Below are 16,544 nucleotides of genomic sequence, written 5' to 3' on the forward strand. Positions count from 1 at the left end.
TGAGAGTGGGTGGAGTTCAGAACTCTGATATAGCTCAGTGAAAGACAAAGTTCAGTGAGGGTCAGTCATGTGATCGTTCATGGGACATTTGTCATTTCAGTTCATCGGTGTTTTGTCAATGAGGTGGGTGCACTTTAATCCTTAATCCTTGGGTTTGTAATTCTGCTTTGTGGTTCCCTGCGTCATCAGGTAGCAGCTTCTGTCAGCTCCATGGTTCTATCTCCTTTGCTCGACTGTATCCGTCCTTGAGCTGGCAGCGCTTTCTGCGTGTTGTTTTATGGTACTCGCTGTCTTCTTCGTGCAAATAGTTTTTGTGCATATTTGCTGAAGACTTTATATTCATCCTCCGATTCAAGGAGTTGATGTTCCCGGTTTTTAGGCAGGTACATGATTTGTGTAATAAGTATACATCTTAGGTCTTCGTATAATGTGCATTCGTACATCAAGTGTTTCCATGATTCTTCTTCGCCACAGGTGCATGCCCCATCTTCAATAATCCCAAGCGCTGTAAGTTTGGCCTTTCTCGGTCCGTGCGCCGCCAGCAAGAAGGGAATTGGGATACATTGTATATTGATCTTCCTTAACAACATCATGTGACCTTAGCAGTTAATCACATTAACTTTGAATAAACAGAACATTTAATTATTTATAACCTAGGTCACTTCGCCGAGGTGTGATGGCAGATTGTCACATAGCGGGCATGTCCATTCGCCAGAAAGACAGAAATACAAAATCAGCTGTTTGAAACGTCGTACACCAATAGACGATGGTAGGTAATAAAGTGACCACTTATCCCAAGCCAGTTATATCACCATTAATGGTCTCCAAAACATGTCAGTTGAAGATGTTAAAAGAAATAGAAAAGTCACTCGTTAATCAGCTGACAAGAGAGGTTGATTAAGTGTGCCTTCAGTGGTAGGGCGTGATGTGGGAAGTGATGAATCACGCTGCACAGTCCAAGCATCACACGGACATCACCTGAATGTGGCTTATGCCCAAAGAATATTTTCACCGTGTATTTCATCAACAGTGAAGTTCGGTGGTAGTAATGTAATAACGTGGACCTGTTTCACATAGTTTGGACTGAGACCACTGTTTGTAATAAAAAATTTTTCTAACTAGGTTTCTTTTTATTTAGTATCCCCAATCAATACATTTTAGTACTGTATTAGTATTGGCCATGTAGTGCAAGGAAGCCACAGCCTTCTGCTGCCCTAGCCAAAAAAATAATAATAATAAATAAATTTTATGTTTATACTCCGGGATGACCAAACGGTCGGAGGAGTTTACAAGATACACAGAATACAAGGAACAGCACCATATTCACGGTGCTTGAACCCCGGTCACTCAAGGCACGTGTACTTATGCACCCGCGCGCCTGACCTCTAGGCTACGGCGGCCTAATGATAATAATAAAATAAAAATGAAATAATAAATATATAAAAATAAAAGGAAAATAAACAACCTAAGTGTGTGTTTCCTTACGTAAGTAATTACCCTATGACCTGTGAACTTCTCAAAGTGGTCAGCCTCAACTACCCGCGGTTGTTGTTGTTTGTTTATTTGGTTTTTAGGAGCATTAGCAACTAAGGCCATCTTGCTCCGGGATATGCGGTGGTCATTCCCTGACCTTTCCGCATCCTCCGTATTTGGTGGTGACGGGCTCGAACCCCGGTCTAATCAAGAAGCGTGTCCTACGCACTGCTGCTCCTTCCCACCTGGCTACGGAGGCGCCCTGACTACCCGCGGAGGCAACTTATTCCAGTAACAGCAACTTGCTGGCTAAACAAATACTTCCTACAATCCAGTCTGTATCTCTTTCATTGTTTGAATGTATGACTGCTAATTCTGGAATCATTTATAAAAATGAAAATTTAGCCTTCATTCATTTTACTCTCCCCTCTCAGAGTCTTATTAATCTCAATGTCTCCGTCTAAGGCGACTGACTGCCAAGCTCTATAGTCCAGCTATTCGAAGTGTTTTCTTATATGGGTGTCCTTTTGCATATCTTACCAAGTGGGTTGCCCGTCTTTGGATTCTTCCAAGAAGTTGAAGGTCTTCTTTTTTTTTAGGTGCAGTCTTGGACAAAGTATCCTAAGTTTGGTCTTAAGTTGCATTATACAGTGAGATTATGACCTCCCTTGTCTCTACAAGCAAATATTCGATGAGGCCATAGGACCTCCTTGCCACCTCTTTACAGTGCTCGGATAATTTCATGTCTGTCTGTATCCTGGCCCCCAAATCCCTTTCCTCCTCTATTTTTTTTTAATTCAACACACGGTAAGTAAGTTATTTTGGGGTTGCTATTCCCCAAGTTTAAGTTTAAGACCTCGCATTAAAACATAGCTGCCACTTTTCTGAAATCGGAACACGTACCTCAACTAGTCAACGTTCATTTGACTATACTATCCTCCTTGAAGCCTATCCAAGTCATCCTTCAAGGAGCGTTACTTGGCGCTAATCATTAGCCGCTCTCCCCCTCTTCACATCAACATCTGTAAATTTTAACATTGCGCCCTCTTACCCTTCGTCGATGTCATTTATGAAAATCGGAACCAACAGTGGTCCCCGAACCGATCCTCTTTTTTTTTGACCAACATAAAGAGCAACTGTTAATCACAACCCGCACCCATCCTGCGATCCATCTTAGAATCGCGTCTGCAGTTTTATTCGAACTTATCGTAACCTCTCATGCGAGAGTGAGCCAAATATTTTGCAATAATTCAAATAAACAATGTTAACGAGCTTCTTTCATTAATCGAAATTCTGTCCATAGTTTGTTTTTTTTTTTTTTTTCCCAATGATAGCATTTTACATTTTACCATCCAGTTTGAGAAACTTGCAAATAATTCATCAACGAGGCGAAGAAACCTTAGTTAACTTCAATTCATTCTAAAATTCAATCCTGTTATTCTCGCATAAAAGAATCTGCTGCTTCCATTCTAATCTTCGATAAAATTCGGATTTCTAGAGAGTTATTTCTAGATAATAGGGATTACACTCTGTAATCTCTCTTGGCATCACAATACTGTTTCCTCTGCATAAAAAAAGTCGGTTTTCTTTTTCGCTCTTACGTTTCTTTTCTTCTAAGCAGCTATTGACTCTGTACAAATCTCAGATTTTCTCTGCTATGGAAAATTGTTCCCATACCTGACTGTGTCCCTCTCATACTCCAAAGCCGATAGAGGGCGGTTAGATTAATTAATGACACCTCTTATAAACTCTCTCCACTCTTTATCATATAGACCAGAAGTGGCCAACTTAATTTGTGATGCGATCTACTTTTTTCCTTCAAAATGTGCCGCAATCTACCATCTCAAAAATTGCATTGCACAAGGTGCACAAATCGAGGGATGACTGTATATTTAAAATTCATCGTGATCGACCGAAATTAAATCCGCGATCGACTCGTTGGCCACCCCTGATATAGACCATGGGTGTTCAACCTGCGGGAACAGGTTAGACAACTATGATGGTATGCATCTCTCTTTCCCCGAGCTTAAAACTAGTCTGTCAAAATATATTTTCACATTAACGTTTGAAAACTTAGGTTTTTTATTTTTTGATTTTTCTGTATTGCTTTCTTCTGATTATTTGTGTATCTTTCCAATATTTAGCATATTGTTACAATCATGCAATAAGAATGTTTAGTGTTGTGCAATAATAGAGTTAGATTTTCGTATTTAATTATTAAGTGTTAAAAATTAAACTGTAAATATAAAGATTTATCAGTAAAAATGAAATCCTATTTTGAAAAATGCATAAACGTGTTAGCACTATTCTTTCGACCTACTACCATGCGGCCCTCATCTTCAAAAATCTCTTTTGATCCGTAGCCAAAAAAAGTTGTATACTCCTGACAGGACATTCACTTTCTGCTGCATTCCCTTTTCCATAAATATTTCCATGACACTGTTTCTGGATTGATACTTGTAATTTCACTGCTCGTTTCCAAACACGTACTTCAACTAATCAACGTTCATTTATAGGTGAACCCCCCATACTCGCAGAACTAAACATTAATTACGTAAAAAAACGCTTTTCTATACGAATAACTTTCAAATTTCCTCCTGTTGCATTGGTGATCCATGGATAGAACTACAGTGTTATCAAAATTCCATACTCCCCCGCACTGGAAATGGTGGAATGCTGTGTCCGACTGAGTCGACCTCCGTACTGTTATCTGTTTTATACCCTTCCAGTCTATAAAAGAAACGTTAGATATATCACTCCCCGATGTAGGCTGCCCACAATCGTAATTACAGAACTAATTTTTTCCTCTTCCTCATTTATCCTTTCTACTTCTGTTCTTTGGAACAACCATCCATGTGTTTCTTGAAAATTACAATTCTACAGAAATTCAAGTAGAATGTCAACAGTATCTTCTGTCTTCTCAATCTTCAGTCCTACATGGTATTAAGGTACTATAGGTTCTAATACCTTTCGTCTTTGTGATTCTATCATAAAAAAAAGACCGAAAACAAAGTTCAGCTCAATGCGGAAGTCAAACAAGTCTATTCCATTTGGCACCTAAGTTTGAGAGATTATGTTGGTTTATGAGAAATTATGTGGGTTCAGATTTTTGTTTATTCGTAAGTTTAATGTTTCCGATCAAATTCAAAAATTCAAATTATTATATTAGGGCTACCCGTAATTTCTTACATATACCCGTATATGTATTATGTCTGTTAATTGCGTGTGTTCTCTGGTCGATTTGCCTGTTTTGCTGGACAAAAAAGCCCATTTTCTGGAGAAAAAACCTTGCTATCTACGCCTGATTAACCGATTAACTCAGCCACGGAGTGAAAAAAGCCCATTTAAGTTACTAACAATGTTTCCGATCAGGCAACAACGCTTGCTGTAGGTGAAAGTGCTACTTGCAATCAAGGTCTGCACTTGCCGTGGAAAATCAAGGAAGCCTGGTTATCATCCGATTGAATATAATCTATTCTCATTAGGAGTAGAGGGTGTACTTATCGCTTTGGCTTTAAATAATGCACACGTTCCCACTTTAAAGCCCTTGTTGGTAGTACAGTGCATATAATCAACAAAGTCTTTAAAGTAGGAACATGTGCATTATTTAAAGCCAAAGTGCCCTCCCCACACCTTGTGGAAACGGGGTGAGGTTCGAACCCCGTCAATAACGCGAGCACTTTTTATGACTTTCACAGGTTAGTGGGGTTAAGTTAGTCGGTTTCAAGCGAGGGTTGCATGGTTTTTTCTTCCAGAAACTCAGGTTTTTCTTCTAGCAAAGAAAAAAAATCGACCACAGAACACCGCAATTTACAGACATAATACTGCACAATATGGTGTAAGTTGCTGATGCCCCTGAAATCTTACATTAGCAACAACAACAACAATACATTATTTTAAGTCCTGCCTATGGCAAGCTTAATAATTTATGGTTCCTCAAAAGCACTATTACTTTTAGTGTATTTTTACCAATCAAGTGTGCCTTTGCGGGCAGTAGCATAGGAACGCCTTGGCATTGGGGCAGGTGCCAAGGGCGCCAGTGACAGCTCACATCAGTTCCGTGCCAAGCTATTTCGACACCCGAGGCTAGCCTCGGGTGTCGAAATAGCTTGGCACGGAACAATGTCGAAATAGCTGACGAAATGGCGCCCCTAAATGATGTCCCATCAGCATGAGAGCAGGGGTGTGAAAATAAATTTTCGCCAAATGGCATGTTTTCAGAGGGCGATTCAAGCCTGCATGCATCCTTAAATCTGAGTACACACTGCAAAGCAGCATAGATCTATTTGCCGTCCAGAACGTAACTTTGAAGGGACCAAAACAGGCAACCACTTCATCAGCGCATGCTCGAATGTATCTTCTTCTTCAGGTTCCGTATTTAATTTGAACGTTGTAGACCAACATTTTCCAGCCAGTTCTGTCTCTTGCTTTGTGTAATAGTTCTTGTGTCGTAAGACCCCCTACCCATTCTTTGATGCTATCAAGCCACTTTTTTCTTTGTCTTCCTTTTGCTCTTTTGCCTTTAATCTTCCATTGCAGGTTAGTCTCTGCAGGTCATATCGTGAGCCTCTTATAATATGCCCGAGGTAGGTAGGCTTTCTCTTTGCAATTGTAGTTAGTAGTGTCCTTGTGGCTCTTGCCCTTTTAAGGGTCCTCTCATTGGTGGCCCGATTTATCCACGGCATTTTGAGCATTCTTCTGAGCGTCCACATCTTGAAGGCTTCCAGTTTCCTGATTTCCGCATGACCCAGGTCTCACACCCATATAGGGGAGTGCTCCACGTGTAGCATTTGGCCGTTCGATTTCTTTTCTGGAAATCCACTTTCGTGTCACAGAGGAAGTTCTTAAGATTCTTAAATACCTCTTTGGCCATACCAATTCTGCTTCTCATTTGTTACTTTCTCATTATTATATGTAAAGATCTTCCCTAGATATTTAAAGCTACTCACTTGTCCGATGGGGGAGTTGCCACAGCGTATTTTGATTCCAGGCAAGGTGTTTGCTTATGACCATAGTTTTGATCTTTGACATTAATTGTTAAGCCTGTTTGCTTATTAGCTGTTACCACTTTATTTAGGAGTGTTTGTAGCTTTTCTTCTGAGGTTGCAATGAGGACAGTATTGTCTGCGTATCGCAGGTTACTGATAACTGAACCATTAACAGTAATTTCTTCTTTAGAAACTTGTATTAAATCTATAATGGTTTCAGCATAGAGATCGTACAGCATAGGAGACAACACACATCCTTGCATCACTCCTTTCTGGATTTGTACCCAGTCTGTGTTTTCTCCCTCTACAGTTATTACCGCTTCTTGCTCAAGGTATAGTAACCGTAGTATCCTTAGTTCCTTGGAATTGATGTTTAGATTGTTCAAGAGCTGGAAGAGGATATCACATTTCAAGCAATCGAATGCTTTGTTAAAGTCAATGAAGCAGACAAATAGGTTTTGCTGGTGTTCAATTGCTCTTTCTGCAAGTATATTTAGAGCAAATATTGCTTCTCTTGTGCTAACCCCCTTTTTAAAACCCATCTGGTCTTTTCCAATTTGTTCTTGAATCTTACCTTCAATTCTGTGTAGAATCATCTTCAAGAGGACTTTCATGGAGTGGCTTATGAGGCTTATTGTGCGGTGGTCTGCACAATTTACTGTTCTTGCCTTTTTTGGTATGGAAATAAAGATGAATCACAGAGATTCAAGGGGTAGTTTCCCTCTATTTAGGATATTATCGAAAATATTGAGGAGCTGTTGTTTTCCTCTTGCTCCGAGGCATTTCAGCATTTTGGCTGGGATGCTATCAATGCCAGTTGCTTTGTTATTTTTCATTGATTTAATCGCTTGCTCCTGTTCTTCCAACAGAAAGTCTTCATGTTCGCCTTCTGTTTGGGTGTTGTCATTTCCTAGTTGTCTGGTCAGTATAGTTCCATCAGATATTCTTGCCATCTATCCTTTTTCTGTTTTGTCCACAATTTCCCTGTTGATTTTATCCAGAATATGGTGTCTTGCACGGTCTTTCGTGATGTTGAATAGTTCCCTCACTTCTTTGTGGACTAGATGTTCCTTATTCTCATTTTGCAGATATTCAATCCTTTTACATCTTATAGTTTTCTACATCTTTGTTCAAAAAATTCTCTATAAAGAAGATCGTTAAACAGAGGTCGAATTGTATTTAATATTATTTTTTACGATTTTACCAATTATCGAAAAAAGTTGCGTAGCTACAAATTTGCCAAGGGCGCCGAAAACCTAGCTATGCATCTGCTTGCGTGTAGCACGGTTGGTATTATCACTGTCCTCCCCAAACTAAGTGGAAAAGACCCTGAGTTCGAATCCCATCAATGACGCTTGGAATTTTATGGGTCTTTTTCACAACGTGGCTGAGTTAGTCGGTCTCAGGCGAGGACAGCATGGTTCCCCCTCCGGGAAACTCCGTTTTTCTTCCAGCAAACAGCAAATCGATCAGAACATACAATTTACAGACATACTATGATGCGGCGAAATATGTTGCTGATGCCCCTAAAACCCAACAACAGAACTTTATCTACTCAGAGGATGCTTCCTAACGCCTAAGCGCTCATATAACACTCACGCGCTGTTTCACATCATATTGTTATGAGTGTGTGTAAGCTATTAGACATTGAAGAATTAAATAATTCATAGAAGAGCTTCGACTACTGGTTTGTGGTCTTTGCTTCATCCATAGGGCGTTGAAGCTATTATAAATCCATTTTAACGTAAGCTCTAATGCCACTGTTTATTTTAACTTCTTTTTAGACATCAGCAGGCACTAGCAGAATTTTCCTCTCTTAAGGCAAGAAAAATAATTTTCAAACTTATCTTTGCCTTTAGGAGGGGTTATATGTTGCGGCCTTCTTGAAAACCAACTCCTTATTAGCGGCGGTCATTGCAGTCAACCATTAATCTTTTTGTGATGAAAAAATTGTGGTCATGAAAAGATTAGTAGTGGCAAACGATGAAAGAAAGCAAACTTACACAGCATGAGCCACAAAAAAAAAAAAAAAAAAACGCTTCCCATATCATATCAGCTATTCATTTCCTCTAATAATTTTTCAAGTTCTTCCTTGAATTTATTCAAATTACTCACTTCTACAACACTAGAAATTTGTCCCAACAATCAACTACCGTGGCTGGAGACAAACTTCCGCATATCTATCTATCCTCCAGCCATCCTCCCACAATTTCAGTTTATGCCTGCACGTGTGTGTAGTCTGAACATCTTATTCAATCTATTCAAAGTCTTAAACGCCGAAATCAGTTCTCCGCTGGTGCGTAGTTTCCAGACCTACAATTTTCAACTGAAGTCTTTATTGATAAATGCACCCTTTTGGTCTTCTTACTTGGAATTGGTGCAGAAAGGAGTAAAATCCTTTTACTCCTTTCTGCACCAATTCCAACGGATCCACTTTCTTAAATGGGGCTTGTAGACCTGTATGCAATACTCAATATGTGTCCAAACTATTGCCTTATACAACGGGATAATCACCTCCTATCCCTGCTAGAAAAATTCCTGTATATCGACAACCTCTGGAGCTCTCCTGGCAGCCTGTCTGCTGCACTGTTCACAGAACTTCAAGTCTGACTGCACAATTACTCCCATACATGAACGTATAAGAACCGGACAAATTTCTGGAGCGAATGAATGGATGAAATGGGAAGGGGTTTTTTTTTTTTTTTTTTTTTTGCTGATACTGTATAAGCTTGCTTTCTTGCGTCATACGCCTCCACTAATGCTAATATGGGTACAGTAATCTGGGATTATTGCTGACCATATGCAGCACTTTGCATTTTTAAATGTTAAAGTTCAATTGCCTCATCTCAGCCCATCTGCCTAATTTTCCTAGATCATGTTGCAGTAGCATACCTGGCTTACTGTCGTTAACTGCTCTGTCAGCCTTAGTATCACTGCAAACTTAGACATTAAGCCTGATATACCTTCATTCATCAGTATCATTAATAAATACAGGAAACAGCAATGGGCTCAGCTCCACTAATAACATTCTCCAAGAATATTAAATGAAAGATCAACCATTAAATTACATAGAATTCTAACGATTGCCAAATAGGATACCATTATCTAGTTTTATATTGTACGCTAGTAAGGTCTCATTTAATTTTTTTGGGGGAGGGGGTTTTCTCTTTGGTTGTAGCTAAGGTTACTCGTAGCATTTTCTTACAGTATATTTAACCAACCTATTCCTTGTGCTGGGCACTAATATCTGCTGTTAGCCTCTTGGGTTCCACTCAAGCGCATAGCTTTACTCTTAAAAAAAAAAAAATATATATATATATATGGAAAAAAAAAAGATAGTGAGAGAACGGGTATAGAAGGTAACAAAAAATGTATAATAAGAAATAAATAATTACAAAATTGACAAAATAAGAATGTTGCCACACAATTTACAAAACCGGCCTCTCGTCAGGTGTCAACAGCCAAGATTGCAAGCAAAATAGCAACATGTGTCTTCATTTCTGATGTAAACCACAAAGGGTAAAATCATTGACATAAATAAAAATTAGAATAAAATTGATTCTTAGTGAATTTTACAGTTAACACTATGAAGAAGAAAAATTAATAGTTAAGTTAGCATGTTCCTTTATTTGGAACAACCTGCGCTTTTATATAAGTAACTCTTTCTTTTCTTTTCCTTTTTTTTTTTTTTAAATATGATGGCCCGCGCTGTAGGAAAAAAACGAATTTGATTATCTGGGTTTCTGATCATTATTTTGAGTCAAATTATAGTGAGGGTTGAAGCAAAAATGAAGCAATTCTAATGTCAAAAGTGCACTAGACTCCCTGTCTCAAGATAGCGATTTTGTAGTAACCACGAAGAGAAAACGACGTTAATGTATATTAGATTGTTATGAACGTCGTCACTCCTTGGTTACTCCAAAATCGCTATCTTGCGGCAGAGCTTCTAGTGTGTTTCCGTAAATCAAATCCTAATAATCACGACTATTGATTATTAGGGCTCGAGTGGGTAAAGGTTGCATGTTTCAGTACCTTGAGACACCAGTGCACCCGCCTCAGTGGGATAAAGAAACATAGGATAGGAATTGCCAACAACTCCTGGCAGGCATTTGTAGAGTACTACCTTATTATAATAGAATAACGACTATATGGAAAATAGACTCTACCATTAATGTGAACACCCCTCCGTTGATAATTTATCACGTGCTACTCAAGCACCACGTGTCAGACACAACTATAAATATGCTTATACCCCTCCGGCAGACAGTAGTACGATTGTGAATGCAAGATACGGCAATCGACAGAGTCACCAGACTCCCGGCACAGAATGATAATAGGGTGACCATAAGCAATCAGGCTGTATGTGACATTTCAACGGCACCGAAAATGCCCAGGCCGGAGATTGGTGATGTGATATGCAAATAGAAGCGGACTGGTGCTGAAACCGTTACGAAACGATCCGGAAAAACTTCCGAAGCTGAGTCCTCCAAAGAATCATCTTCTTGGAACGCAGATCGACGTTGTAACGAATACAAGCGCTCAGTGAGATGATTAGGACACACGTCAGCAGCATGCGCAGGGCGCTACATAGTATGGGTTATCATGGTATTTGCAGCCGTCCACAAGCCACTAATCACCCCAACTAATGAGATTCCATCTAGCTTGGTATATGGCTGCTGTACTTGGACCATAGACCAATGGAAGCTAATGTGTAAGTTCTTCAAGTTCCTGCCAGCGCTAAGCAGCTATAGCTGACAGGTAGTGTTCGTATATATTTTTATTAATTATTCAAACTTATATGCAAAAAATGAAATAAACGAAAATCATCATAAACCATAGCACATACTATCTCTACAAGAAGCCGCAACTTCCATGAACCGTGTACATGCCTGGCTTCTTGAAAATATAAACACAATCCATAAAAATTATATACAGGGTTGTTAAAGTATCCCTATGTAGAGGGCTCTGGAGCGAGTTCTAAGGCTCGTACTGAAGAGAAATTTGGACAACCGGTACAATAAAGAATGCGCTCACCATTTACTGGGAGAAAAAAAAAAATTGTTATAAAATTGGTCACTATGTGGCGCTGTGACAATACAAATCACTTGAACAGCGCTACAATTGTTCAATGTGTCCTCCATTTTGGTCAACAACAGTTTCCATTCGAAGAACAGCAGAATGTAACATATCAACTGGAATAGCCAGCACATGACGTCTAATGCTGTCCTTCAGATCTGCCAGAGTTTGACATCCTTCCCGATACACCTGGTTCTTCAAAAAACCTCACAACCAGTAGTCGCATGGGGTGAGGTCCGGTGATCGTGGTGGCCAAGATGTCTGGAAACAACGGTTGATGACCCGTTCGTCTGTAAAGTATTGCCTTAGCAATCTTTGGACACAACGGTGGATGTGGGGTGGCGCACCATCTTGCATGAATATGATATCCTGAAGGCACCCACGTTGTTGCTGCTCTGGTATTGCGAAATTTGCCAACATTTCATAATATCGCTGTCCAGTGACGGAACAGTTGCGGACCCCGCAACTGTTCCGTCACTGGACAGTGTCGGTGTTACGTGTTCAAAAAAACCAATCATGAATGTGGCCGTAAATCCACACCACACTGTCACTTTTGGAAAATGCAACGGGACCTCTTGGATAACTCGAGGGTTTTCTGTTGCCCAAATGTGACAGTTGTATGTATTCACTTGTCCATTTAAGCAGAAGTGGGCTTCATCACTCCAAAGGATGTTCCATGGCCAAGTGATATCGCGCCAGAAACTGAAGTGCGTATGTGAAACGAATATCTGCATCACCATGCTTCAGCTGCTGTAGCATGTGCATCTTGTAAGGACAGTACCGCAACACCTGACGCATTACTAGCCTTACAGTGGAATACGGCATGTCCACTTCACGAGAAACAGCTGGCACATTTGCGCTACCACATGGAGATTTACTTGATAATTATTTAATCTTCAACACGAGAGGAGTCCACTCGTTTTCGACCTCTACCTGGTTGAACACCAAGATGTCCTGTCGCTTCAAATTTCGCAATCATTTTGCGGACAGAACAAACAGTCATAGGTCCATGCCTATGACTGTTTGTTCTGATGCTGGAATTCTCTGATAGCCGCAGCTGCATTGTTGCTGTTCTGATAGTACAGCTTCACTAATAGCGCCTTTTCCTGCAACGTTGTTGGCATTGCTGCTGCTGTAGTGCAGGCAAACATCTACTGTATGATTTTGAAGAGACTGCTTTGCTTTGTAGAGCTGAGTATTGGCGCTGTGGCAATAACTTACGATTATGCAAATAACTTACGTTATTTATTACATTGATTATGCAAATAACTTACGTAAGTTATTTGCATAATCATAACTAAGATAGTTACGCGACATACAGTGACAAATTTTGTAAAAAAAAATTTTTTTTTTTTCCAATAAATAGCGAGCGCATTCTTTATTGTACCTGTTGTCCAAATTTCTCTTCAGTACGAGCCTTAGAACTCGCTCCAGAGCCCTCTACATAGGGATACTTTAATTTTAACAACCCTGTATATATGCATATATATATATATATATTTTTTTTTTTTTTCCTTTCAAAATACAACTGCTCTTTTTAATAGTTTTCTGGCTAGACATGTCCTTATAGGCTTAACATTGAGGAGTATTTTCTGAACGTAGCCATTCTCCAGTAACTGATATGGTGTAAAATAATGAAGATAAAATGCATCGCCTTACTGAACAAAATTCAACCACCCATATAATGGGAAATTAATACACTGTGCTAAGACTCCTGTAGATTGATTATTGCATTTTAGTCTTAACGCTGGGAATGGTATTAAATTGGCATGACTTTATTGACGTCACGAAAATATCCCATGATATCACCTATATTTTTGCGTGTCAGAAATTAATATTACTCTGTAAATTAGATAAAAAGAAATCTTCTGGAGCTATTTTGAATTTATAATAGTTACACATTTATTGTCGAAAGATCTGGCTTCAATAAAAATTCATGTTACATTTAATAATACTAATTTCAGTCTTGTAAATCGTAATTGAAGATCTGTTGGTTAATTTACCCACCAGGAGAGTAAAATGTTGTGAAAAGCATTCTCTGCTCTTTCACCAAAAGAGAAACTATTTTAAAAGGTTTTTTTTTTTTCCCTAGAAGCGGAAACGTGATTTTAAAATATGTGCTTCGTGTCTTTCTTTTGTTCGCAGCCATTATTTATTTCATTTAAATTCTGGAATAACAGTGAAAATTAATCTGCAGTAATGGGTCTTAAATCTTCCAGACATATGTAGCAATGTTGTTAATTGGATCTGCTTATCCATAAATACAATATTCACCCCTAGCCTAATGTAATTTGTTGCTAAACAAGACCGTTGCTACGTCTGTGGTGCTTTACCATAACACCAAAGTGTTTGCATCACATCACAACAACCCATTGCCCCTCGAAGCCATTTTAAGCGGAAGTGTCTATTATCCCCCAGCGTTCTCGGGTAATGTCATTTAATTACTACTGTTAAAGGATATGATTGCTCACGGCACCTGGTGAGTTGACTCGATGTGGAGAAGAGTTTTGAAATTCTCCGGCAGTTGCTAATTAGAAGAGACTGCTGTGCCATTTACAGCGTCGACTGTGTTGTTACAGGTAAAACGCATGTACTAGATGTGCAGGTAATAGAGTAAAGTGTGCATGTTGATTCTGGTGAAATTAAAAGCAGTCATGACCTAAGCAAAGAGCACGCTTGTCAGTCACGTGCCCAAGTGGACTTCTGCAACCCTGCTGTACAGTCACATTTGTTGCATAGTCATTTCTCGCCATATAACATTTAATATTAGGATACCTAAAATGAAAATAAACAACATTTACAATAACGAAAATGTGAATTGAATAATTAGCGTTATTATGGTAAATTGAAATGAAAAATCACAGTGATATATATACGAACTCCTTGATGCCCATAGTTAATTCTCACTGAGTTCTAAATATTCATAAAAGTTACAATAATAACACTCCTTCAGTGATCCATGTGGCTAGCACAGTGGTACGACCACTTTTGTTGAAAATGCCTAGGCTCAAATCCCACCAAGACGGGAGCAGTTTTTATGGGCATTTTACACACTAAAATTACAGCTGAACCTCACAGAGCGTTGCGTGTGTGTCATAATGGAAATAGTCGATTGTGGAAATGGTTTAATCGATTACGATTGCCCCTCTATGTCCATCACTACTTATTTATTCGACCATGTCAAAAAAGTACAAGGTGACTCAATGCCCTCAGTTTTATTCTTACCAAGGATCGGATAGTGATCACACTATTATAAAATGAAGTGTCCAAAGAAGTTTTGGTAGTTAAAGAAAGGGACTGCCCCCCCCCATAGTAGTAGTATTGTGGGGGGGCTTATATAATTTTATTATTATTAGTTTTTATTTATTATCTTATTATTAGAGATATAGACCTTATTTTTTAATCTATCCCTTAGCTATTTCCTTCCCCCTTTTCCTTGGAACCATAAAGGCTGTTGTTTTTCTTTATTTCATTCCTTTAAACAGGGGGGTCCTCACTTCCCTTCCAAGGCCCACATGCTACCTGCTGCGTGATATATTATTACCATTTATTTATTTATTTTTTTTGTATCAGAAGATCCAAGTTGGAGGAAATACTAATTTTCTCCTATTGTTATTATCTCCCCGTCTCTGAATAGTTCCCGTGACTTAGTTAATGTTTGGTGTCAATATCACACATAAAGCTCCTGATAAAAACAAACTAGATTTATTTACTTATCTATTTGTACAAGAATTATTTACACACCTTTATAATTATTCATAATATCAAAATTTTACAACACAGTAATTATCATCACACATGAAATGGGGGCCTCCTTTAATTACTCTCGTTAAGCCATCTATAAACTTCCACTATGTTTCAATAAAAATCTAAAATTTCTATCCTATACTCTCTTATATGATCAAATATATATATATATATCCCCTTTCAACATATTCTGAATAACACCAATAATTTGTTTCATTCTTTCTTACGTACTTTAAGGAGGAAATTTCTATCGAATACAATTAACTCCATTAATAGCAATTAGACAATTCCAGAAACCCACTGTTTTACTTTTAACACATTTCTTTAAAATTTCTCATCAATACCTCTAGTCACAGATGAGTAACATTCACTCACTCTCTCTCTATTTCTATTATATCTTATTCCTATCTTTACAAATTAGTATTCTACACGTTACAATACTTCTAAAACTGTCTTGTCCAATTTTCTCCCATGGATTTCTTTACAACCCCGTTCTCGTTAGTAACATTCACTAAGCTGACTTACTTGGTATCATTTTCTTTACCACCTGGGTAAGTTTCCGATCCTTCAGGCCTTCCTGCGATTTCTTCCCTGATCAGCTGGGCTTACGGCTCTTTTCTGTCTCCACGTTGACTTTCCCACACTCAGGACTTCCTCCAGGTCATTCTGCCTTTCGCTATTATCTGCACCCACTAAACTATCATGATCTAACTTTCCGTACGCGTTTCCCCGCACTCCAAAAATATCTTTCCGCCACTCTTTCGCACCTCCGGGATTCTCCTCCGGATCTTTCCCTTCCAGGCTTCGAGACTCTGACTCTCGGGCTCTCGCTCCGTCTTCTTTCTGCGTCCGAGTTTTGTTTCCCACTCTCCTTTATTTTTCGTCCAATCATATTTTCTCTATCCATCTTCATCTCTAATTTCATTCGCTTATTTTTTTTTCTCATCGTCTCGACCCGCACCTGGTAGGTCGAGCTCCCTTCTTTGTGTTGACAGCATCCGGGCTCTAACCAATCTGTAGAAATTATCCTGGGATGACCATTTCACTTACCTCTTCTGTCACGCTTCCTTACAAGACATCGCCTGTGAAATCATTGAGTGCTTCCCATGTCGGCCTGTTTGTACTTTGTTTACATCTCGAGTCTGTTTACTGATCTGGGTTTGTTTACTGATCTGGGTCTTCCTTTTGGATGGAGATGGAACCACTTTAGGGGTGTGGGCGTTCTTTTGTCCCCCGTTACCGTCAGCAGCCACAGCCCTA

The 16,544-nt window shown here is 39.1% G+C and overlaps 2 protein-coding genes across 6 annotated transcripts in view; one reads left to right on the forward strand and one right to left on the reverse strand.

Annotated features, from left to right (window-relative positions):
* LOC150084644 (uncharacterized) overlaps positions 1-16,544 on the forward strand; it is a 387,737-nt gene that overhangs the window by 197,552 nt on the left and 173,641 nt on the right. The gene's annotated exons all lie outside the window — the stretch shown is intronic.
* On the reverse strand, positions 6,419-7,057 carry LOC150084645 (uncharacterized). The gene has a single exon (XM_090376311.1). The coding sequence runs from the start codon at positions 7,055-7,057 to the stop codon at positions 6,419-6,421; it is 639 nt and encodes a 212-aa protein (XP_090232437.1).

This window comes from Mastigoproctus giganteus, chromosome 6 (assembly GCF_048544385.1).
Source record: "Mastigoproctus giganteus isolate SK-2022 chromosome 6, ASM4854438v1, whole genome shotgun sequence".
In the NCBI taxonomy this organism is placed as follows: domain Eukaryota; kingdom Metazoa; phylum Arthropoda; class Arachnida; order Uropygi; family Thelyphonidae; genus Mastigoproctus; species Mastigoproctus giganteus.

Bases quoted from the DNA above. Each gene is read 5' to 3' on its own strand.
- LOC150084645 (XM_090376311.1), bottom strand. From the start codon at position 7,057: ATGATTCTACACAGAATTGAAGGTAAGATTCAAGAACAAATTGGAAAA.